We start from the raw sequence: 25,902 nt of genomic DNA on the forward strand, positions 1-25,902 counted from the left end.
GATTCTCTGCTACAGTTGGATCTGGTTCCTTTGGTCCTGTAAGATCCATCTGGGTCATTGACATTCATCTGGGTCATCAGGTTATTTCCCTGCTGTGTCCATGTGTGCAGTCTATTTGTTAGCAGTGCAAAATTCAGCACTATGTCAGGGAAATAACATTTTAACAGGCTAGGGAAGATTGATTGTGGCCACATGGGAGAGTGCAAGGTGTTGCCAGGAATATTTCAATCACTTTGAAATGGGTTCTCTTCCTCAGCATTACTGGTTTGAACCTGCAGTGTCTACTTCAGTCCTGAATATTTTTAAGAAGAACAGATTGGATATCTTTCCTGCTGTGTTGACCGCTCAGAGGGAGAGAGAAAAGAGATACTACCTGCTGTTTCTGAAGTGAAGTGTTTCAGTGGGGTATTGTTTTCCCCTCAAACTCTACTGCTTCTCTGCTTCTGAGATTGTCAAGCTGAGCATTCATCCTTCAAAAATCTGAACTACAGGGTCAGGCACATGAAGGGGCAAGAGAATAGACCAAACCTTTATTAGTTCACAGAACTCCAATTCTTTATTAATCACAGCTTGCTCACAATGACATACAGGAAAATAGCACTAATGAAGAATAAATATGCAGGCAGCAACCTTCAAGAGTTGGGAATTGGGGAAGAAACAACTTCAAAACTGCGATAGGTACTTATGGTGGGTATCTGGTGATTCTCTTTGTTGGCACAAATGCCCTGCCTAGCCCCCTAAACTGTGTCAGCCCTCATAGATGGAATAATTTTTTTTGTTTGTTTTTTAATAGGCAAAATTGCTTCACACTGGGGAAGAAAGACCAGCTTGAGTGAAAGTCCGCAGTGCTTTTGATTTTGTGTGAAGATTTTAATGCAACAACCAGCTCACAGTTTCCAAGTGGAAAAGTATGTAGTAGCATTATGTACTGGTACTATATGTAAAAGCTTAACATGAACATCATCAATCATGGCATCCACAAATAAGCCACCCGACACATTAATTAATTCATTCCATCAAAAGAACGTAAACTAGAGAATTCAGTCCACTTCATGAAAAGCAATTCCACAGTTGCTTGAACCATTTGGATTTGGATCTGTATTCAGCGCTTCGAAAGGTTCAGTTTTTTGCTTCTACCTAGATTGATCTCAGATCTGTTTTCTCATCCATCCCTTTCTAAAGCCAAAACACATTTGTAGCCCATAATCTGGCAGAAGCAGAAGCAGAAGTAAATGCTATGATCGATGGTTTTTCTTAGCCTAGTTTTGTAGTTTTTTTTTTTTTTTTTTTTTTTTTTAGGAAGTTTGTAGACTATGAGCAAACAAATGTAGAGGTTCATGTGTATTTAATACCTGTGATCTAGGTATGGTTTTAGCTGAGTTGAGAGATTACAAAGCCATCTAGGTCATTAGGCAATGGTGGGTTTCTAGCACCATAGGCTGTCTACTGACCTCATTTGTCTGTTGGAATGGAAAGGGCAGGGAGTGGAGTTAGATGTGAGGAGCTTCAAAAAGAACAGACCTAGCAGATTCATTTGAGTGGAGAGACACAACGTCAAAAGCCTGTTACAGGACATGTAAGATTATGAAATAACTTGCATAATGCAATACTTGTATTTTTTAACAAAAATGTAAGTATTTACAAAATAAGATCCAAGGTATTTTTTTTTTAAACATCAAGCAAAACATTCTGCAAAGAGACCGCATTGACTTTTTTTTTTTATTTTCGATGGTTTTTTTAAATTTTTTTTTTTTAATAATGAGTTCTTTTTAAACCATGTCATACATTTCCCATACTGACATCGCATGATCCATTATAATATAGGCGGGGGGATTTACTAATGGTGGGGCGTGCCATACCCGCCTTCCCTTCAGCCAGACAGTTCAACCTGGAGTTCCTTGTTTCTGCGCACCTCAGCGGCATGCCTCTCCTAGAAGACACCGAGGGGGAGAGGAAGAGTCAGTCTTGCCTTCTGGTCCCTGGAAAACCACATGAGCCAGCCCACACCTTTGCATACTAATTACTCAATTGGGAGTAACCTACTTTATGTTTGGTGCACCTATGGATAATACAGGTAATAGAATTTTGAAAATTATGACTCTGCTATATAAACCTGATAGGAGCAATAGAACACAGCATTGCTGTTTTCCCTTACCTTTGGATTTTTTTTCTTGAAAAATGTTTATTGATTGATTGATTTATGAGTTCAGGGAGAAATTGAGAGGGCAAGAGAGAAGAGGAGAGAAGAGGGGGAGGGATGGGAGACAAGGGAGAGAGAGAGAGAGGAGAGAGGGGGAGAGAGAGGGGGGAGAGAGAGAGAGAGAGAGGAGAGAGAGAGAGAGAGAGAGAGAGAGAGAGAAAGGGAGAGAGGAGAGAGGGGGAGAGGGGGGGAGAAAGGAGGAAGGAAACTGCAGCACTGCTTAGCTTCCCCTTCTAGAGGTGGAGGACTGGGGGCCTTGAACCTGGGTATTTGCACATTTTAACATGCACGCTCAACCAACCAGGTGATTCCCTTGCCTTTTTAATGATGTTTTTCTTTCCCCCTAATATCTTAAGGGCTAATCTACACTGGGAAGATTAGACTCAGGAAGAAGATTTTTTTTTTTTATATGCTTCCTAACTTCCCCCACCCCCTTTTAATTTTTAATTATTTTCTTTCTTTGACCAGAGAACTGCTTAGTTCTGCTGACTGGTGGGGCCTGGGATTGAAACCCTGATGTATAAACTATTGTGCTGGTTCCCTGGCCTGTGAATAGTATTTTACAGTTGTGTGGAAAATGTGTCTCCATATGTAGGTTCTGGGAGAAAAAAGGCATTGTACCCTACACTTCCTCCAAAGACACAGAGTGGGGTAAACAGGAAGTTGACTCTAAAGGAAGAGTTCAGAAGCAATTTTGTTTAATTGTTTCAAATGAGCTTTTTATGTACATTCAAAAGCCATGAAGAGAAAGAAAATAAAAGGCTTGCAGAAAGAAAGCATATCCTGTTTGGAAATGTCCTAAGGGAATTAGAATGGATACAGCTGGTGCTTCCTTCTTAACAATACAGTGAAGGCTTTTTCTCAGAAAAACAAAAAAACAAAAACAACCTAATTAGTGTGAAATGAATACTGATGAAAATTGAGAAAAATCCCAGACCATCACATGTTAGAAAAAATCCTGAGCCTGAGTCTAAATATTCACAAAAGCCAAAAATGTAATCTAATAAGAATCATGATTTCCCATCCATTTTGCAGCATGCTTTTTATTAGCTCAGTTAGTTGCAAAGAAGCAAATTTTACAGGAAGAATGATCACACACACATAAAAACATATGTGTATAATCTGTAATTCTGAAATTACATGAAAGGAAAAAAAAGAATTTACATGAAAGGAAACTTGAAAAATCTAAATTTCAAGGAAAATGTTTACTTTAAAGTATTTTAGTAATTCTGCTACTTAAAATGTTTTACATACACACACACACACACACACACACACACACACACACACACACACATGCATGTATATTTCCTTTTCCCCCTCCAGGGTTATCTCTGTGGCTTGGTGTCGGCACCAAGAATCCACTGCTCCTGGCAGTCATTTTTCCCATTTTATTGGATAGGACAGAGAGAAATAGAGAGAGGAGGAGACGGGAGGGGTAGATAAAGAAGGAGAGGGAAAGACAGACACCTGCAGACTTGCTTCACCACACGGGAAGTGCCTTTCAGAGGGCTTGAAGGTTCAAGCCCTCTGAAAGGTCCTTGTGGGCCCGAAAATGTTATATTCAATGTTGTCAACATTGTCTCTTTTTCTTAATCTGTGGGTTGTTTACAATTGTTAGAAGACCTTGGGTTCAGAGATTATTAAGGCTATTGTGATACTCTGAGGGAACTTGTCATGAAGTCAAAACTATCCTTTGATAATCATTTCATTGTTGACTTTCAATATTTTCTAGTCACTATCAGACACACTGAGCTAGGTAGACTAGTGCAGATCTAACACTATAATATTCTCTGCCAATTTACCCTGTTCCTCTTTCCAATAGAAAGGACATATAATGAATAGTATTTAGCACTGTTCGCAGCTTCCTTCACTGTGCAAAATATACTAAGGGTGGTTTTAGGAAATGTTATAACTATTGTGCTGTCTCCTCAGTACCCAAGGGATTTTATTTTGGAACCCCATCCCTAAACCATGCAGTTGCCTTATGAAGTCAATGCTATATTGGGAGACCCTAGCCATGGGCTGAGTAGTCATATGTTTTACAAAGCATATGATGAGTCATCTTATTGCACTGTACATGAATGCACGCACTGATTCAGGACTCTGCTGTGATTACCTTTTCTTGCAGACGTTCAATAATAGCAGCTAGATTAGCCTCACGGTTTTCCTTAATTTGTTCCATTTTCAGGATCAGTTTTTCCTCTGCCATTTTGCTGAAATTGTTGTTCTCCTCCAAAGCCTTCTGAAGGACTTCTCGCTCATGCTCCCTCTTCTCTGCCAATTGCTTCAGCACCTGGGCCTCCTGAGACTGGGAGAAAGAAAGAGAGAGATATCCATTTTATGATCATTTAGACACAAATCTGATGGAACAATAGCCTGCTGATTTGAGAGTTTTCCTTTCAAATGGATACTACTTCTAGCCTAGGGCAGTCCTGTCCATTGTGTACTCATCTTCATGGTTTTGAATTTTCTTTTTTTTTCTTTTTCTTTTTTTTCCCTCCAGGGTTATTGCTGGGGCTCAGTGCCTGCACTACGAGAATCCACTGCTCCTGGGGGCTATTTTTTCCCATTTTGTCGCCCTTGTTGTTGTGCTTGTTGTAGTTGTTATTGTTGTCATAGCTGTTGTTGTTGTTGGATAGGACAGAGAGAAAATGGAGAGAGGAAGGGAAGACAGAGAGGAGAGAAAGATAGACACTTGCAGACCTGCTTCATCTCTTGTGAATCGACCTCCTGCAGGTGGGGAGACGGGGCTCGAACCAATATCCTTACACCGGCCCTTGTACTTTGCGCCATGTGCGCTTAACCCGCTGTGCTACTGCCCGACTCCCATGGGTTTGAATTTTCTAAAATAATATGATTAGTTGAGAAATGTCGGTGGATTTTTAGCTGTGAATTTTTTGGATAGACTACTTATTGCTATAGTTGATATTTGTTAACAAATGACCTTCATTCATCTGAAAGACAACTACTAGCTGATCTTTAAAAAATATTTACTTATTTATTTACTATTGGGTAGTAAAGACAGAGAGGAATTGAAAGGGGTGGGGGAGAGAGGAAAAGACACAGAGAGACATTAGCATCCTTGCTTCACCACTTGTAGAACTTTCTTCCTGAAGGTGGGGACTGGGGACTTGAACCTGGGTCCTTGTGCCCTGTAACATGTGCACTCAACTAGGTGAACCACTCAGCTAGGCTCCTTGGCTGATTCTGCTCATATGTGTGATATGAAAAATTGAGATGCAAGCTGTCACTAAGACTTTGTGAAAAAAAGTTTTGCGGGTGGGTGAGTGGTACAGGAGGAATAACAGAACTGTGGTGGTGAGCGTTGTGTGGAACTATACCTCTGTAAATCTAAAGATCTTGTAAAACATTATTAAATCACTAATAAAAATAAATACATTAAAATATAAATTATTATATATTCATATTATGTACTTGGGCAATTCCTTGAATCTGGCTGATGCTCTGAGATGAACCACGACAGGACTAATTTTAAAGATGATTATCTGAACAGTGATAGATCCAAAGTAGCTGTTGGCTATTAAAAATCAATTCTGATTCAAAATACTCATAGGAAACTATTTTAATTGTTAGTGATTTTCATGTGATCATACTGGGGATATCTGTAGTCAGAGGCAGTGCCTGATAGAAGAAACATCTCATTAAAAATTCTTTTCTATAGATAGATAAAAAGCTAAATTCAGACAATCTTTGTTCATTTATTTATTCTGAAAAGTATCTGGGACAGGTCTAGTGACCATTAAAAAATCACACAGTATGTTCTGGGAATCAGAATAGACCCCCACTTGATTTTTTGAGATCTACAGTAAAACAGTCAATCCCTTTCTTTGTTAAATCTTGTCTGTGAACAATAGTGAGAAAATAGCACTTAAAATATATGTAAAATCAAACAGAGCCTGTCTGGTAGAAAAATGAGTGCAAACTACTGTAGCTGGTTCATCCACCTGCCTCTAGGTGGCACTAGAGGCAAGGTATCCTGCACTGACTTTGCTTACTTTCAGCTCTGGGCTCACTGAATTGTTAACAGAGAAAAAGGATGGCCAAAGTGGTATGTATGTGTATGTGTTTACTATTTCTCTCTGAGAACAGTCTTCATGGAATTTTTTGACATCTAGATATTTCCTACCTTATTAAATTGTTTCTTTTTTAAAAATACTAATTTTATTTTATTGAGATAGATACAGAGAGAAAGATAGAGAGAGAAAGATCAGAGCACTGCTCAATTCTGACTGGGGACTGAATCTGGGACCTCAGCCTCAGGCATGAAAATCTTTCTCTAAAGCCCATGAAATCATTTCTTAGGATCAAATGAAATGATGTTTGTAGCACACTGTCTAACATGGGGTAAGTTAAAACTGAGTGAATGACAGTTATTATTATTGAAAGCAAATTCCAAACATATTGATGATGGTAATTGAACTTCCTGGTACAGCTAAGTTCAAATGTGAAATTCTGGCTATCTCACGTGTATATAACATTTGGTCACACACTTGATCATGGACAGCAAATACACTCAGTGATCATTAGGGGGCAGTCTTAATCCTTCTCTAACTCATAATTTACACACATTCACTGAGTTTCAAAAGTGCATGGATAGAAAATTAGGAAATTTCACAATGCAGTAAGCATTGTGAAGAGAAAAAAAGCAACTCTAATCATTCATTTCAGAAATATTCAATTCATCTAGTCCCCAGTTGAGAAAATCTAGAGTGAGAAATCTAGAAAGAAAAATCTAGTTATCTCTTTCTTTCAATAGTGTGTGAAAAAGGAAAAACAATTCCATCTTATTAAACTCATAAAAAATAACTCACTGTGACAGGTGAGAATTGGTTTTCAATTAAATATGACCTTCTCCAAGAACCATTCCTGCTTATACATTTTTAGACACTCAGATTAACCTTGGCATATTTCTGTGCTTTAATTTTATACTCACTCAATTTTCTTTTGTGACAGGAGAAGACATCAGGAGTATAGGCTTGAGAATGGAAGGACTTGAAATTGAAAGGGTAGTATAGAAATACACTTTCCCCATAGTTTTGCCTGGGTGGGACACAGTTGGTCTGAGAAAAAAAAAAGTGTGAATACACTTTCTCAGATCCCATTATCAATAATGAAAAGAGGACTATAGCATTTAATGGAGTGCAGAGTTGGCTCAGTTTGAAATGCCTCAGTTAACAGTGCTGGTGCTTTCTTAGCCATTGGGACTAAATGAAATTACCCAGCGTAGGTGACAAGTGTTTTTCTTTAGCACGATTAATGAGGTGAAACAGAAACAGGAGGCAGTACAAAGTATTCTCCAGTGTGGTTGCAGCTCAGTGACCAAGATCTGCCAAACTGGGCCAGGCCATCCATACTTCTGAGCCACTCACTATTGTGGTGCCTTTTCTTGGTCTTTGAAAGGAATGCTGTATGCAGTACTATCTCAGCTAATGTATTTTTTGGATCAAATTAGTATATATGTTTCAAATAGTTAAAAGTCAAACTGGATGTGAAATTGGTTCTGGGGAGAGCTCAATAAGAAACTATGCTTGTGATGGAGATTATGCGTGAGTCAAATTCAATTTCTGTTACCGAGTCAATTCAAGTCAAATTTTCTCATGCAAATTAAAAAAATCGGTGTATTACTTATTGCTCAATAAGGAAAGTGTCATTTTACATAAATTATATAAGTTAAGCAATCCTGAGAAATAAAAAGAAGAACCAACTTGTGACTCCTTATTTTAGTTTGTTTCTTAAGTATTGAACCCTTCTCTGCAGTTTATATTCATGGAAACTTTCCTAGGATTTTTAAAGCCTTTGACCCCATTTCTACAATACAATTATGATGATTTTGATGCTTATTTCTCTAGTAACCTAACATACAGTAATTACTGTTTGTAATTTTTCTATCAATGTTTCCTTATGAAGGCAGCTTAATCTCTTAGTGATAGCCACAAGAAAGACAACTAAGTCTGATTTTGAAATTTCCATCAGTGAAGCAAATAAGTATTCTCTTCAGAAAAACACTGAAAAGAATGATAGAAAGTGAATGTGGGGCTGGATGGTGGCACACCTGGTTGAGTGCCAATGTTACAATGTGCAAGGACCCGGGTTTGAGCCCCTGGTCCCCACTTGTAGGGGGAAACCTTTGCGAGAGGCAAAGCAGTACTACAGGTGTGTCTCTCTGATTCTCTCTCTCTCTACCACTCTCTTCCCTCTTGATTTCTGGCTGTCTCTATCCAATTAATAAAGATAATAAAAAATTTAAAAAAAGAAAGTGAGTGTGAAAATATGGAAGAAAAATATGTGAAACATCAAAGTAGAAATACTTTCCTTCATTTAAGAAGTGATATTAATACTACATGGTCAAATAGATGCTCTTCCTTTCTTTTAAACTCGGATATATTAGCAAAATTGAGCTTTGGTTTTGCAGACTGACAGGGAGGCTGGATCAGTGGGATTTGCTGAAAAATTGTTTAAAATATTTTCAAGGGAAAAGAATCTGACCATGGAGAAATATTCCTGAGTAGCATGTAACTAATATAGAAGGTTATTGAATTACTGGGATAAAAAAATCAGAACAGGATCATGATCAGCAGATACAAAGCAAGGTAAGGCATTTATAGAAATGAGAAATTTATAGAATTAAAACATTCAACATGGAAATTCTGGAAGACACAGGCACATGACAAGTGAACAACTTTTCTAGGTATAAAGCTCACAATGAACTCAACGTCGTTGATCAAATTACATGAGAGATATGTGATGAGAAAAGAAAGAGACAGGAAGAAGAGTTATAGTATAGTTAGGGACACTTTAACATTTTCCAGAGGTTCATTTCCATTTCTTGTTTTACTGAGAATAAGAGTTTAATTACTGTATAAATGAAATGGAAGATAAATTTGAGTTAAGTGGCATGTAAAACTCATTTTATGTACACATAGGAGATTTAAGACCTTATTGTAGATAGCGCTAGTTTTCCTTTTATTTCTAAAATAGGCTCATTTCTACCCCTTAACTTACTGCTTCTTGCCATTTGGGCATGTTATTTGCTATTTAAATCTGTTTATTGACTTTGCTTTTTAACAACAAAAAGATTCACAAATAATGTTGAAATATGATGACTAAATATAATTAAATAAAACAACATGGTACAGATTCACTTTGTGTGTGAAGCATAAGGTATTTCAAGTGAATAAATCTAAAGACTTTTATAATAAGCCCTTTGCTAAAACCTGTAATGCACTTACTGTAGTTAATTCTTAGGGGAATCATTGCTGTGCTCTTAACTGAGGGGGTACCATACGCAAGGATTCTGTGGACCATGTGTCATATCCTCTAAGAGGCAGATTGCTTCCCAAATGCTGAATTATGACTAATCTATCCCTTTAGTTTAGAATTCATTACTGTATTACTTTGATTGCCAACTATAATGCTAGATTCAAACACATAGAAGAGGCAAGTGACCAATGACCCATTTTATGACATTTTATTAAAAGTAAGCAGGGGTCAGGTGGTAGCCCAGCGGGTTAAGCACATGTGGCACCAAGTGCAAGGACCAGAGTAAGGATCCTGGTTCAAGACCACGGCCCCCCAGCTGCAAGGGAATCTCTTCACAAGCGGTGAAGCAGGTCTGCAGGTGTCTCTCTTTCTCTCCCCCTCTCTGTCTTCCCCTCCTCTCTCCATTTCTCCCTGTCTTATCCAACAACGACGACATCATCAACAACAACAATAAAAAACAACAAGGGCAACAGAAGGGAAAATAAATAATAAAAAACTTAAAAAAAGTAAGCAGCATATTTTCCAGAGGTTCAGTGACTTAAGAATAGGATGTGCCAATATTGTCAATATGACACTGAACTGGCTTGAGTAGTACTCTTTTTAAAATTTTTTTTAAGTATTTTTATTTATTTTATTTTTGAGAGAGACAGAAACACCAGAGCACTGCTCAGCTCTGGTTTATGGTGGTGCAGGGGATTGACCCTGAGACTAAGGAGCCTCAGGCATGAGAGTCTGTTTGCATAACCATTATGCTATTTCCCCTGACCTGAGAAGTACTCTTTTAAACTAATCTATTTTAAGATTTAAGTAAGATTTTTGCTAATGCCATTAAAATACTTAGATTTTTATCATATTTTTAGAAGAAGGTATAGTTGAGATGACCTATTTCTGTTTGTGTTGCTAGGTAAACAGAACTTCATTAGATCAGAAACGGATAGGATTTTGCACACAAACAGCCCTGTTATAACGTTTGCTATTTATCTTCATGTAGAGTAGCAGCTCTTCTGGTTCACACGTTGCTTCATGACATAGGACCTATTACTCACATCATTTTGCAAATGGTAAAATAACACACAGGTTAAATAATTTGTCCAAGATCACACAGCATTAAATGATGTAGCCAGACTTTAATCATAGGTTTTCTCCTAATGACTATACTGTTAGTGTCTATATTGTTAAAAATTCTCTTAAACAAACTTTGTCCTGTTTAGGATGATAAGATTATTTACTCTGCAAACTGGGACACTGATGATAATGAATGGAGTCGTTAACAAAAGAAGTTAGCGAGTCCTTTCTAGTCAACTGGGATAGAGGCCCTCTTAGTTCTGCTGCCTCTCAATGAATAAGTGTCTGTCGAATAAATAAATAAATTAGTGAACATGTGTTTATATCATTTTACTCCTATGGGCCTGTTGCATTATGAAAATGCTGATTTCAAGAAGTGAGCTTCGGCTGATCTCTTGAAATTGTATGGCTCATGGAAGTGAATTCCAGAGATAATCAAAGAAGGAAGAAAAAACAGGAAAGGGAATTAATCCTTTTATAAAAAACTGATTCTACCAGTGAGGCAATGGAGCATTGGCACATTAATTCTGATTCAAAGGAGCCTAAGGGAGGATGGTCCACAGTAGTAACCAGATGGTCAGTACTGCAGTAGTGTCAACAGATGGAATAAGAATTGGAAAAACTGCCAAGACATTTAACACACAGTGAATTGAAGCCCACATGGAGATGCCTTCATTGCTTCCTTGTATCTGTAAATCCAAAAGGCCTTTAAATAGTGCCGGTCATCATTTCCCAGACAGAGTCCCTGAAATCCCAGAAGCAGATATTTCATGAGTGCTAATGAAGGGGGAGAAGAGATCATATGACATCAAGTGTTTTGAAAATCCCCATTAAAATAAAATTTTACATCTTTATGCTTGCATTTAATTTTTTTTTTCCCTTTTGCCTCTAAGGTTATCGCTGGGCCTCGATGACTACACTACGAATCCACTGCTCTTGGAGGCCATTTTTTCCCCATTGTTGTTGTTGCTGTTATTGTTGTTATTGTTATTGTTGTTCTTGTTGCTAGGACAGAGAAATTGAGAGAGGAGGGGGAGGTAGAAAGGGAGAGGAAAGATAGATACCTACAGACCTATTTCACCGCTTGTGAAGTGACCCACCCCTGCAGGTGCAGAGCCAGGGGCTGGAACCAGGATTATCCACTGGTCCTTGCATTTAATTGTTGTTTTTTTTTTTTTTAAGTGCTACTAGATTTATTGCCAGGGCTTGGTGCATGCATTATAAGCCCTCTACTCCAGGTAGCCAGTTTTTCCTTTTTTTTTTTTTCTAGTTTGATAGAGAGAAATTGAGAGGAGCAGAGGAGATAGAGAGGGAGAGAGAAAATAAACCTGTAGCTCTGCTTTACCGCTCATGAAGTTTCTACCCTGCAGATGGAGACCAAGGACTTGAACCTAGCTTGTGCACTCAACTAGTATTGACTTTTGAGTATGAATTAAAACAATTTGGTGATAAATGCTTAACATATATGCTAAATGTTAATTGGTAGCTATGGATTACTTTGATTATAACTGTGTCCAAAAGGTTTACCAATATTTATTTAAATATAGTATGTTTGGTAGACAGAATCTTAAAAAATACTTTTAATTTAAGGGAAAGGAAATGGAGTCAAGGTAAAGAAAACATTGCTCACCACTCTACTAGATGGGCATCTATGCATTTCTGTAAGTCTTTAATCATCTCCCCTTCTTAAATAATGGAGTTTGAGCATCTAATCTGGCACTCACAGAACTCTAAGACCATCTGTATTCACTGTCTTCCAACTCTCAACCTAAATCCACTGGTTCAAGCTACTGTTCTATCCACTGTCCTGAAATATTTCCAGCTTTCTCTCATTTCTTTCTTTTTTTTCCTTTTTATGTTTCCCTTTTTGTTTTATTTTTGTTGTAATTATTATTGTTGTCGTTATTGATGTCTGTTGTTGGATAGGACAGAGAGACATGGAGAGAGGAAGGGAAGACAGAGAGGGAGAGACAAAGATAGACATCTACAGACCTGTTTCACCACCTGTGAAGAGACTCCCCTGCAGGTGGGAGCAGGGAGGGGGGGGGCTGGAACTGGGATCCTTACGCTAGTCCTTGCTCTTAGCGCCATGTGCCGTTAACCCTAGCTACTGCCTGACTCCCGCTTTATCTCATTTCAAGGTCTTTCAGGGGTCGCATATGCTAAATTCATTCATTCATTCATTCGTTCGTTCGTTCGTTCGTTCGTTCGTTCGTTCATTCATTCATTCCTTTTGTTGCCCTTGTTTTATTGTTGTAGTTGTTATTGATGTTGTTGTTGTTGGGTAGGACAGAGAGAAATGGAGAGAGGAGGGGAAGACAGAGAGGAGGAGAGAAAGACAGACACCTGCAGACCTGCTTCACAGCCTGCAAAGCGACTCCCGGGCAGGTGGGGAGCTGGGGGCTCGAACCGGGATTCTTATGCTAGTCCTTGCGCTTTGCATGGCCACGTGTGCTTAACCCACTGCACTACCGCCCTACTCCCATATGCTAAATTTTTAACTTCAGGCATTCTACCTCCAGAAAATTAGGCATGGCTCAATTCTTACCTTCATTTCTTTTTCAAATATTCTCCCTCATTACCTTTATGCTCCTTTTCAAACATTTTCATACTTAAGACTCTGGTTTCTGACTATCCCCATAAGACTAGCACCTCTAATACCATTTCTACCTAAATGCTTTGTCCTGCTTAATTTTAGTATGATCTAATCTATATTTATTAGTTGATAAAATCACCCCTAGTGTCTGGACCTTTGCCCATCAAGTATTGTGTGCTCACTGAATAGCAGTTGAATGCGAGTTTTTCCAGACAGAGAAATCTTTGGACTGTAGAATTTATTTTGTGCAATTGCAAAGATGTCATTTGAAAACTTGCTGACTATAATTTTGTTTTAGGATAGGAGGATGAGATAAAAAGTCAAAACAAGTTATACACTGCCTTTAGCATTTTGCTATGTTTATTTACTTCAAAATGTTTGTCATACTATTGCCAGTTACTATTAACCCAAAGGCACATTGAGTTCCTTCATGGGATTTATAATCTAATGAATATATATATATATGAATAAATGAATATGCAAATAAATATATGATTACAAATTGAGCTAGATGCTACAAAGGAAAAATAAATCAGAATACCGCATGAGAGAATAACAGAAGAAAATTGAGTTCAGAGAAATCTCCTTGCTTCCTACAGCAGAAAATGGACACGTCAGATGAGATTCTAGGGAACAAAGAAAATGTGGGATTTTGAAGATCCTCTAAAGAATCATAGCAAGTCCTATGTTTCATCCTGGTGGGCTCTGATGTTGTAACATGAAGTCATAGCACGGACTTTTCTTTTAATTTTACGAATTGCTATTTCAACAGGGATGCAATTTATAGAGAGTATGCAAGAAAATGAAGCAAAGTTAAATCTGAATAATTATCTGGTTCTAATTTTAAAAGGACAAAAATTCCTCTGGTCTAATCATCCGTATTTGTGTTGTCCAACACAACATACAACAGCTGATGTGGTTATTCTCATTCTTCATTCATTATTGTTTTGAATGTGACTGCTACAAAAATTTAAAATACAGTAAGTGTCTCATATAGTTTGTACCGGACAATGTATAGCTGCATAGATTGCTTCCTGCATTCTATTTCTGTGAAAATAGCCATGCCGAATGCTGACACAGCTGAAGAAGACAAAAATTGAGTAGTATATGAGCCAAATAATTACTCTAATGGGTATAAAAACACTAGACACTGACAGATAAGGATTGTGGCTATCTGCTGTTGTCTGTCCAAGGCCCATTTTCCCTATTGCTGTAAGCACACAACTTTCTTTTGGTGTACTATCCTTCCACATTTCCAATTTAGGGATGTCACCTCAATTCCTCTGTATCAGTGATGACCATATGATCCAGGTGAAGCAAAGTTCTGCATCTCCTTGGTCACAATAAGTCACTGAGTGTTTGGTATATAACCACAGGTCATTGAGACACACTTTCAGGACTTTAAAAATAATCATGCATTCCATTGCAGTTTCTAATATGTAAAATCACAGACAACTAATTTCTTGAGATTAAATTCTCTTGATATTGAGCCCAAATAAATGTCGTAAGGAATGATAGATATAAAAGAAAAGTTTTTTTTGGGCAATATTTTTTGGTCTTCAACCTCTAGCTGTTTTTAAAGCTGTTAATTACTCCTAGATGTTTTGTAATATGCTTTTTTTTTCTGCCTCAGTTAAGTTGGATTTTGGTTATATGTATATCCTTACAAAGATAATTACTGAGATTCATGCATTCACAGAAGGCTTTAAAAATGTATGACTTCTTCAAATGACCCTTACTTAAGTACAATCCAATATATTAAAATCAATCAGTGATGTTTACATTGTCACTTTTTGTGGATTAGTTATATTTTCTTTTAATTAAAGCCCTACTCCAGGGAATAATCCATATAAAGATTTTTCCGTAGGACATTTTAATGATTAATACCAGAAATTTGAAGGAATATTGATGTTAAAGGTATTCAAAGAACATTTTCCCTGGGTATTAGTGCTTTTAGCCATTTGACCAATATCTAACGTAAGTAAACGATTTAAAGTATAACTGCTTCTATTTTATTGTGTTGAGGTAAAGAAGTTTTACTAGAATCATCAATTAAATTTAACTCAGTTTTATATGAATGATCAGTTCATTCCTATCACCTTGCATTCTTTCTATTTCTTTAATAATATTCATCAAGTTAATTAAATTACCTAGTATCAGCACCAACCCTCTGAACCATGAGATTGGTTTTCTCCATTTTTTTTTAATTTTTAAAAAGTTATCTTTATTTATTTATTGGATAGAGACAGCCAAAAATTGAGGGAGAAGTTAATAGAGAGGGAGAAAGACAGAGAGACACCTTTAAATATTGCTTCACTACTCCTGAAGCTTTCCCCCTGCAGGTGGGGAGGGTGGCTCAAATCTAGGTCCTTGCGCCTAACCAGGTGTGCCACCACCCAGGCCCCCAAATTTCTGTTCAAGTAATACAACTCTTCTTATTAACTCATGACCTATACCTACTGTCTAGATGATGCTTATACGTACTATCTAGATCATGCTAGTGATTGAAAACGACCTTGAACTGTCTTGAATGAAGCATAGGCTCTACTACTGCATATATTTGAGGATTTCATATCTTTGAGTTTTGTTAATTGATACTACAGTATATATGTGAAATATATATATATATATATACGTATACATATATGTTTGTCCTTTATATTACTTAAAAGTATAATTGCTGACAATTTATTGCTGTTGGATTGCAGGATTTTTACGAGAACCATCACTGATTAGTTGACTCAGGAAGTTGTATGAGAACAATCAATTAATTTGAATGTTCCTGCATTATTTAAATTACTTTATTTCTTATATGTATTCATGCACATATATCTGCATACAGACAGATCTGAGTTATACTTGTTAGAGAATCCAATCTTTAGAAGGTATTTCTCCATTTTTCTTTGTGGCCATCCAACATGGAAATACTAAATGTCATTGATGTAAATTTTCATTGACAACAAAAAAGGGAAGGGAAAAATTTGGAAATCTGTGGGAAAAAATTACCTTTCTTCTTTCCTCTGCAGCTTCCAGTTTTTTCTGAATCTCCTCCAGGGACAGATCTTTCTTCTTTGGAGAAGCTAAAGTTCGTGGGGCTTCTGAGATAGGAGAAGGTGGCTTTAGGATCAGCTCAAAAGCCTGGCCAGAGGCACGTTTGTTGATTTGCTTCACTTCCATATCTGAGAAATAAGTATTTGAGAAATATGAACAACTTTATTTAATTTGAATTCTCGCGATTGTTCTCTCCTTCTCTATCTCCTCTTCTATTTCAATTTCTCTCTGTATTAGACAATTTTGAATAAGGTTACTGGAAGTGTTGGATTTGTTCTATAGGCACAGAACTGTAGCAATAACCTTGTGATGATTTTTTAAAGTAGTACTGTTATTCTGCCAGATATAAAAAGGGTTAGATGCTATTCACAAATAACCAGGCATGGAAACAATCAAATTATTCATCAACAGACAACAGGATAAAGAAATTATGAGATACATTTCAATAGAAACAACTACTCTACAGTTGAATAAGACCTTATTCTTTCCTTTGGGAACAAAATGAATGGAACTGGACTTGATTATGTTCAGTTAAATAAATAAAGAGGTAAACAACAACAACAGGATGAATTTGTTCATAAGTGGAATATAAATAAAGCATAAAGCAAAATCGAATTATTTCTTTTTTTTTTTTTTAAAGGCCTGGATGGACTTTATTTATTACCCTATATACAACTGACTTTGAGGTAAAATATAAGTAACACATAAAAATGCCTATTTCTTCTACTATGTAATTGAATTCTCCATTGTGAATATTGTGGTAAAGCTAATGACAGCTCTAATGTCATCACATACTCTAGCTTTCCGCAAGCCGGGGTCACATTGCCTGGGGCGGGTGAAAGTGGGGAAGAGGGGGGCTGCATGCCCCCCCAGACACTCACCAGGGCCTCAGTCGTGCGAGTGGGACCCTGGGGCCCAGCTGCAATAGTGGGTGCCCCAGAGAATTCCACGCTCACTTGCCTGAAGCCCCGGGCCTGTGCCCAGGCTCCTGGGACACCATGCATCTTATCTGGGGGGGACAGTGACAGGGTATGGTGGGGGGGTGTTGGAGGGACTGTCAAAGTTCAGGGCGCCAGTATGCTGGGCTAGCTTTGCGGTGGGAGACAGACGACCAGGGACACGTGGCTGAGCAGAGAAGCAGTATTTCTTTATTCACAAGCGAGCAGTTCAAAAAACTAATCTAATCTAATCACAACCCAATTCTGTCCTGCCTCTCTCTCCTTCATCGGAAGAGTCAGGAACCAAGGAAGTATGTAGGATAGGGGGCGGGGATAAGGAAGAAGCAAACTAGCAAGGACTAAACCAAAATCTCCCAGAAGCAGGGGAAGTGAGACCAAACCAATGTAACAGAATGACCATGTAAATAGACCACAACGTCAAGCAATGTAACAGAAGGGATCCCAGAAGCAGAACTAGAAGCATACCAACAAGGGACAAAGGGAGAGGAGCTCGGTGTCCATTGACAGGCCACATGTGAGATACTGACCTCAGACTTGGTTAGAATTATGATAGTTATGGGAGTGGTTCAATGAACTTTAGTGGTCTGATGTAAAACTAGGCCTCTGAAATCATATAATTCTGTAAACCAGTACTGAGTCACTAATAAAGTTTAAAAAAAAAGCTGGATTTGATAATGAGCTATACATTACTTTGTTATATAAAGCCTCTTTATCACAGCTATAATTAAACTGTGCTCATTGGGAGTTAAGTAGTGATAGGCCTACCTAGGAAAAAATAATCTGAACTAATTTTAAATAAAAACCTTTTTTAAAAAAACAAATATGAGTATTACATGAATAGCAAACAGCATAGGCTTATAATTGTTTATTTGTTTATTCAATGTATCTATGATTGGGGGACATTTTCAGACTAAATCAACAAAGTTCTCTAGTTTTTATATATAATATTATGGGTAGAAACTGCAGAAGCAATGTTAGAACCAACATAACTCCTTGGATGCTTGGAAATATTTGACCAAAACAATATATTCTGATTTCTTTTCTTTTCTTCTTTTTCTTGTTCTTTTTTTCTTTGCCTAGTCTGGCTTGTTCATCTTAGTTACCAAGCAAATATGTCATACCCTCTGTGGAGAACATCTAATGGGTGTCCTGCTTCAAGGTGTTTTACAGTCTAATGGGGATGAGAAAAAAAAAACCCACTGTAATGTCTTTGCTCCATTTATTTGTTGGATAGTATATACTCCATCAGTATGTCTCAGCTATAGACAGAAGCCAGGGAAAAAAGCACGGTGGTAGAGGAGAGAGAAGGCAATGTTTGCTTATCTAATTTTTGAGTGCTTAAAGTGGCCCATGTGCTATTAGGCTTGCATTATGCCATTTAAGCAAGTCCTTGGCTATAGTAAATAGTGCTGTAAAATCAAGAAGTTGCATATATTACATCAAATTAGTGTTTTTCTTTAATATTTTTCAGGTAAAATCCTCAGAAGTGAAATCATTGAATTACATTGAATTATTTTTTAAATCCCTAGGAATCTTCAAACTGCTTTTCATAATGGTTGTATTGATTTACATTTGTACCAACAGTGCACTCTTCTCTCTTACACTTGCTTCTTTGGGATAAGAACCATTCTCACTAGTGTGAGATCTATCTACTGGTGATGAGTGAAGATGTGGTATATGTACACAGTGGAGTACTATTCAGCTGTAGAGAAAGATGACATCCTACCATTTGAAACAACATAAGTGAGCTTAAAGGGTATTATTATGTTTAATGAGATGAGTAAAAACACACACCTATGAATAGGCACATAAAGAAAACAAACAAATGAACTAAATAAAACAATACTAAATATCTGGACTCCAGGACCAATGTCTGGTTACCAGAAGGAAATGGAGAAGGCATACATCAGGCCAAAGGGGATACAATGTTAGTTTTTAATTATATGTACTTGGAGCCAGTACAATACTGTGTGGAAATGACTCTTCAATTAATAAAAACAAAGCTTACAAGAAGGAAGATCTGGAGTGAAACAAGGCTCAGAGATTTGAATTAAATTGCTTGAAGCAATGCAAATAGCAGAGGCAAAAAAAATTAATGAGGATGAATCAGGTTAAATTAAACCTTAAGAGTTGCACTGCTCCTAGAATGTTCCTAGTGTGACCACAGAATGTGAGCTCAGACTGACAGGGATGCAGAGGTTACACAGGGTCCCACGCTAAATATAAATAGATACGGGCCTTAGGCCAGATCGACGAGGTTTACAATTAATGGTATTTATTAATTCTCCCAAATTTGAGAGCTTCTCTCTGTCCTGATCCAGCTTTCTAGTTTTATCCTCAACTCTGATACCATCTTCCCAAACAGTACTCTCAGCCCTCCTGCATGTCTTACATGTTATCTGTTGTGCTCAGGCAAAAATTAGTAAAGCCTTGGGCCCTTTGGAGTATACCTAAAATAGGCTTGCTAGCTTTTTCCAACACGAAGAACCCAAATTTCATCTGCTATACTCTTACCTGTGGGTTCCTGATTACTAAACAATTTGTTCTGCTTTATATCTTAATGTTTTTTAGCCACCAAGTTTCAGATGCTACCGTGATGCCAACTTGATTTCTCAGGGCAGACGATCTCATCAATGTGTTCTGGAACCCCACCTCTGTAAAGCCCTGCTGCACCAGAGAAAGGCAGAAACAGGCTGGGGGTGGGTGGGTATGGACTGACCTGCCAATGCCCATGTCCAGTGGAGAAACAATTACAGAAGCCAGACTTTCCACTTTCTGCTTCCCATAAGGAATTTTGGTGCATACTCCCAGAGGGATAGAGAATAGGGAAGCTTCCAATGGAGAGGATGGGACACAGAACTCTGATGGTGGAGACTATATAGAACTGTACCCATGTTATATTGTTAATCTTTATTAAATTACTAGATAAAAAAAGAGTTCCACTACAACTAAGTTGATAGCCACACCAATTCTGCAGGATATTCTTTTCAAATCTTTTATGTGGAGGTCTCAGTCATAAGTGAGTTTTATGATTGGAATGTGTTAATAATTGTTGTATAAGCATAAAATATAGGAACTTTATACAAATGATATGAAGGTAAAATCAGTGATGGTTGCTTACTTTTCTCCTGAGATTTTTTTTTAAGTATTAAAGTATTTTCTTGAAAATTATGATATGCTTTAATTACAGCTTAGTACATTCTGTTATTTGCCAATAAGAGCAATGGAAATATTGTGGATGTTGACACGCTGTAGCTACTAATAACAGTCCAGCCATGTTTCTTAAGAGGTGTTAACAAATTGTTATTAGTATCAAACAGAAACTTTTAAGTACGAGGGAATTAAGAAAACCTCACAACTAGGCATAAAGCAAAAATAGTCAGACCTGCAAAGTAGTTATTTCCTATCTCAGGAGCTGTGAGAAACAGACATTTCCGTCTAGCTAGTTGGAGCATTTATGTCCTAGAGAACTCACCATCGTAAGTGTAGATGTTGATGTTGCGAGGTTCTGGGTAGAAGCAAGAGCAGATCAATGACAGCATGGACAGCTCCTTCATTTTTTCCTTGTAGGCTGAAATAAAACACTCAAGATGAGTATTGTTTGTTTTCTGAGCTATTTTTAATGTTTACTTAATTTTGAATAATAATTATACCCTGCTGAAGGATGAATATTGTCAGAGACTCTCCTTTATTCTCTCACAAAATACAAAGTATAGGATTGAAATAGAAATCAAAACGTATATTCTATATGACAGAGGGTATAAATTGCATATTAAAGTAGTTTAGGTAAGAAGCGAGAAAAAAGACATTAGAGAGGTAAAAAGATAGATCTGAAGAGGTGCTGGGTGGTGGCACACTTGGTAGATCACACATTAACATGCAGGGTCAAGTCCTCGGACCCCTGCTGTAGGGGGAGGGCGGAGCTTCACAAGTGGTGAAGCAGTACTGCAAATGTGTTTATTTCTTACTCCATCTATACTCCCACCTCCTCTCGCAATTTGTCTCTGTCCTATGAAATAAAAAAAAAATTGAATGAAAAAAATATCTGAAAAAAAAAGAAAGAGATAAAGGTAGAAGAAATTAAGATGCAACACAACTGGAGGATGAGATAGGAAAGAAAAAGGAAATATAACTAAAATATGCCTACTAGCTATCTACAAAATGGAGGACCCCCCCAACACTTCATCTGCACTATTCCAGCCTTTAGGTCCATGATTGTTCAACAATTTGTTTGGCTTTATATGTTAACTCTCTTTTCAGCCACCAGGTACCAGATGCTAGCATGATGCCGACCAGACTTCCCTGGACAGATGACCCCACCATTGGGTCCTGGAGCTCTGCTTCTCCAAACCCCTACCCTACTAGGGAAAGAGAGAGGCAGGCTGGGAGTTTGGATCAACCAGTCAACACCCATCTTCAGCGGGAAAACAATTACAGAAGCCAGACCTTCCATCTTCTGCATCCCACAGTGACCTTGGGTCCATGTTCCCAGAGGGATAAAGAATAGGAAAGCTATCAGGGGAGGGGATGGGATATGGAGATCTGGTGGTAGGAATCCTGTGGAGTTGTACCCCTCTTATCCTATGGTTTTTTTAATGTCTCCTTTTTTAAATAAATAAATAATTTTTTTTTAAAAAAAAGCAGAAACAGATACAATTAGCATAGCAAGGTCCCTCTTTACATATGTTTATGTAGGCCCATTGCATAGAAGTCAGAACTATCCTTTACTGGTTTAGTCTGAATGACCACATATTCATTTGGGGCCAGGCAGAGAACTCATCAGTATGTCATTAAACAGACATACTCTCAGGGAAATGTGTTACTGCTTTCAAACCATTCCTAAATTCTTTATCATCCCTTCCCCCATTTCATTGTCCTCTTTCTCCTTTAAGAGACCAGTTCAGGTAGGCTTGGAGGGTATCTCATTACACCTGGTTGTTAATAGGATAAGTTATGGTCCCATGAGGATAAGGAAATGGAATTCTCTCATTTTTGTTGATTATTTAACTAGTGAGAGAAATAAATTAAGGAAAACAGAAAGAAATGGGAATGTTAGACACTAGCTTGTGAGAAAGGATAAATGGATAGTTCTGGTATAACACTGAAATTTATGGGTAACACCTGCCTCTTGATAGGGTCTTCTTCTTTTTTTTTTTTTTTTGCCTCCAGGGTTATTGCTGGGGCTCAGTGCCAACACTACAAATTCACTGCTCCTGGAGGCTATTTTTCCCATTTTGTTGCCCTTGTTGTGGTTGTTATTGTTTTTACAGTAGTTGTTGGATAGGACAGAGAAAAAATGAGAGAGGAGGGGAAGACAGAGAGGAGGAGAGAAAGACATCTGTAGACCTGCTTCACTGCTTGCGAAGTGATCCTCCTGCAGGTAGAGATATGGGGGCTGGAACCAGGAACCTTTCTCCAGTCCTTGCGTCTGTCTGTGTGCTTTGCGTCATGTGCACTTAACCTGCTGCTCTACTGTCCATCCCCCAATAGGGTCTTCTAATCATTTCTGTGATTTAAGGTTAGAGTGAATACTTTAGAGAAGGGAGAGTTCCCAGACGATCTGTTTGGGCATTATTGGCAGGTGGATTTTCTTGCTGGTCAGGAGGAAACAGATTCAACACCCAATGCTTTAGAACTATACATAGAATGTTAAGATAGGGAAAGTTCTAAAAGACTACTTTGTCAACTGTCTAATTATTCCTCCACTAACTCTAAAAATGAAATGTCCACAGAGTCCAAAGTAACTTTTGGTAAGTGACAGAATTTGGCTTCTGGATAAAGTGTAGAAACAATTTCTCTCAATGGCACCAAGAGGTCTTCTTTTAACTCTACTTGTAGGATGAGGGAGGGCTGAACATGCTTGCACACTGTTGAACCATATAGTTCAACCTATTATACCCATAGGGTATGTCACTCCCTATTTAGTTTATTTCTTTAAACAGCACAGGGCTGGAAGATAGCTGACTATGCACTCTTTTTTTTTTTTTTTTGCCTCCAGGGTTATTGCTGGGGCTCAGTGCCTCGAATCCACTGTTCCTGGAAGCCATTTTTCCCCTTTTTGTTGCCCTTGTTTTATCGTTGTTGGGGTTATTGTTGTCATTGTTGGATAGGACAGAGAGAAATGGAGAGAGAAGGGGAAGACAGAGAGGGGGAGAGAAAGACACTTGCAGACATGTTTCACTGCCTGTGAAGTGACTCCCCTGCAGATGGGGAGCTGGGGGCTCGAACCGAGATCCTTACTCTGGTCCTTGCGCTTCACACCACGTGCACTTAACCTGCTGCACTATTGCTAGAACCCGATAAAATGCACTCTTTCACCATGTGTGAGAACTGGGTTTAGAGCCCTCTGCCAGTGTACGGGAGGACCACCTGGAGGGAGTTTCCTGAATGGTCGTGTGATACTTCAGTGTCTTTCCTCTTCTCAGTCTCTCTTAATCTCTTTCTTCATCTCTGTCCCTCACCCCTATATAAAAGAAGTCTGCATGACATTCAGGACTCTAGCTGGCATAGAATCCAAGTGATAACCTTGATGGTAAAAAAAGTAAGCCACCCAATTTTCCTTGTGATATAACAGTCCTGCCATCACTCCACTCTAAGAGATTTTAAGGGATGTCTTTGGAAATTTGGAAGACCATATATTTCTTTGCATTCTATATATGTATTTAGTTATGCTACTTAAAAAGGTCCAAGGAGATATGTACCTATATGCTCACCTAGAATTACAATTTCTGTCAGCTACATGTTGTGATTCAATATTTTATTCCATGAACTGATTAAAACCAACAATAGTATGACTTTGTAAGCTGATACCTTTTTTGGTAAGACGATGTAGTATAGCTCCCAAAACAGTTTTGAAAAATTACAAACACATTGGGTGCACAAGTTAACAGTAAGAGATTTAGAAGGGAGGACTAATCCAAAAATAAATATAAAAGATTTTCCACCTCAGAGAGTAGCAACAGTAGTAAAATATAGAATAACATAATTTCTACTATACAGGGCACTCCTCAACATCAATCCTCAGGGTTTTTTTAATTAGTACCTTTCATTGATTTTAAATCATTTACTCTAATAACAGGGATTTATGATCATCAGCAATGGGTAGACATTCCTATGAGATATTATGGAGTTGCGATGCAAACTCTGAAATAGATGGCACGTTGGGGAAGTGGAGTGTAAACAGACATGCAGAATAGGATAAGCTTTAAATGTAGACACAGGTGATTTGCATTTAGAAATTCACAAACACCTCAAAAGTCCTGCCACTGCCGTGGTCAAGAAGGTCTTTACAGTCAGGACAGCTGGACTGAGCAAATCTAAATATGAGACTTCACTAAATTTTAACCCCCATATGGTGCATGAGATATATTGAAAATCATCCCTTGTTTTGTTGGAAATTAAATTTTAGGTATTTTGTATTTTATATGATAGCCAGGGCAGGTGGACCAGGATGATAAAACTGAATAGTGTTGAAAACAGCAAGGAAGGGAGAAGACATATTTATTATTGTTGACAAGGAAATAGGATCCTTATTTGGTCAAATGGATGACTTTTATGGGTAGGGCAGTGAGTTCACATTAGGAATGATGACTCTAGGGAGAGTCATTCACTTCATTAAATTCTCTGTGCTCCAGGAGGTGGAGTTTTCTTAGACTAAAAGATAATGGGATTTCAGGAATTATTTGCTGAGAGTACACTTTTCTGAGAGTTATTTTTTTTCTCCAAGATTTCCAATAAGAGATTTTCAATTTTCCCTGATTTTGTGAAAGGATTGTTTCTTAGAACATTGTTATGCTAGAACTTCAGAATCTTATGAATCTTTATAAACTTAAAAAAAAGATATTTAAGAGTTTAGTTTTGAGTTCATCCTTGAAAATTAATTCAAATGTGCAAAGAGGCAATGGATTGGTTAGCTCTAGGTCCTGGGGGGGGGTGGTTGGCTTGGGATAAATAGTAGATGATCTTCTTATAGATGGTACTTAAGAAACTAGGACAGAAAGGGAAAACACAAGCAAAACTTGGACTGGGTGTGGCGTATTGCATCAAAGCAAAAGAATTTGGGGAAGGAAGGAAGGAAAGGTACTGGGGGGTGGTGGTGGTGGTAGTGCATTTTAGAGTCCTAGTGGAGATTGGAGGGAAAGGTCCAAAGTTGTGGATGAGAGTATTTTGCAGACACCTGTTACAGGGAGATGAGGATTGTATGTATGTGCCAATGACTATATTGTAATCTATTAACCTCCCTAGAAAGAAAGTGAGATAGACAGACAGACAGAAAGAAAGAAACAAAGAAAGAGTGAGAGACAGAAAGAAAAGAAGAGAGACAAAGAAAGAAAGAAAGAAAGAAAGGAAGGAAGGAAGGAAGGAAGGAAGGAAAGAAAAAGAGGGAGGAAAGAAGAAAGAAAGAAAATCGATAGATCTTTAGGATCTGGCAATTGGGGAGGATAGCTGTACACCTTGTTGGCGGTGCTCACTGGTATTAGGATTTAAACAGACAGTGGGAGAAACAGGGTGATTGTCAAACTGGTTCTAAAAACATCTGAGTCTCATAATAATAAACACTGAAGCTACACTTTATTACTGACCCGTTAACTCTGTCATTCATTATTCTCCTTTTATTATCTAAGTTTTAATGTACTGTATATGCGTATAAGTTACCTCTTAGATCTTCTTATGCTAGAGATCTTGATACCCCATTACTTGATTTAAAACTATATTACAGGTTATTGTGCACATATGTGTACGTGCAT

The 25,902-nt window shown here is 37.8% G+C and overlaps 1 protein-coding gene across 1 annotated transcript in view; it reads right to left on the minus strand.

The window, feature by feature from the left end:
* Positions 1–529: 529 nt before the first annotated feature.
* Positions 530–25,902, minus strand: part of STMN2 (stathmin 2) — a 49,032-nt gene continuing 23,659 nt past the window's right edge. The window contains exons 2-5 of the mRNA XM_060199737.1: positions 20,631–20,726; positions 16,152–16,324; positions 4,320–4,511; positions 530–1,930 (exon numbers count right to left, since the gene is read on the minus strand). Coding sequence (XP_060055720.1) covers positions 1,871–1,930; positions 4,320–4,511; positions 16,152–16,324; positions 20,631–20,726 — 521 coding nt within the window. The 3' untranslated portion in view covers positions 530–1,870. The remainder of the gene's footprint in view (positions 1,931–4,319; positions 4,512–16,151; positions 16,325–20,630; positions 20,727–25,902) is intronic.

This window comes from Erinaceus europaeus, chromosome 1 (assembly GCF_950295315.1).
Source record: "Erinaceus europaeus chromosome 1, mEriEur2.1, whole genome shotgun sequence".
Classification (NCBI taxonomy): Eukaryota; Metazoa; Chordata; class Mammalia; order Eulipotyphla; family Erinaceidae; genus Erinaceus; species Erinaceus europaeus.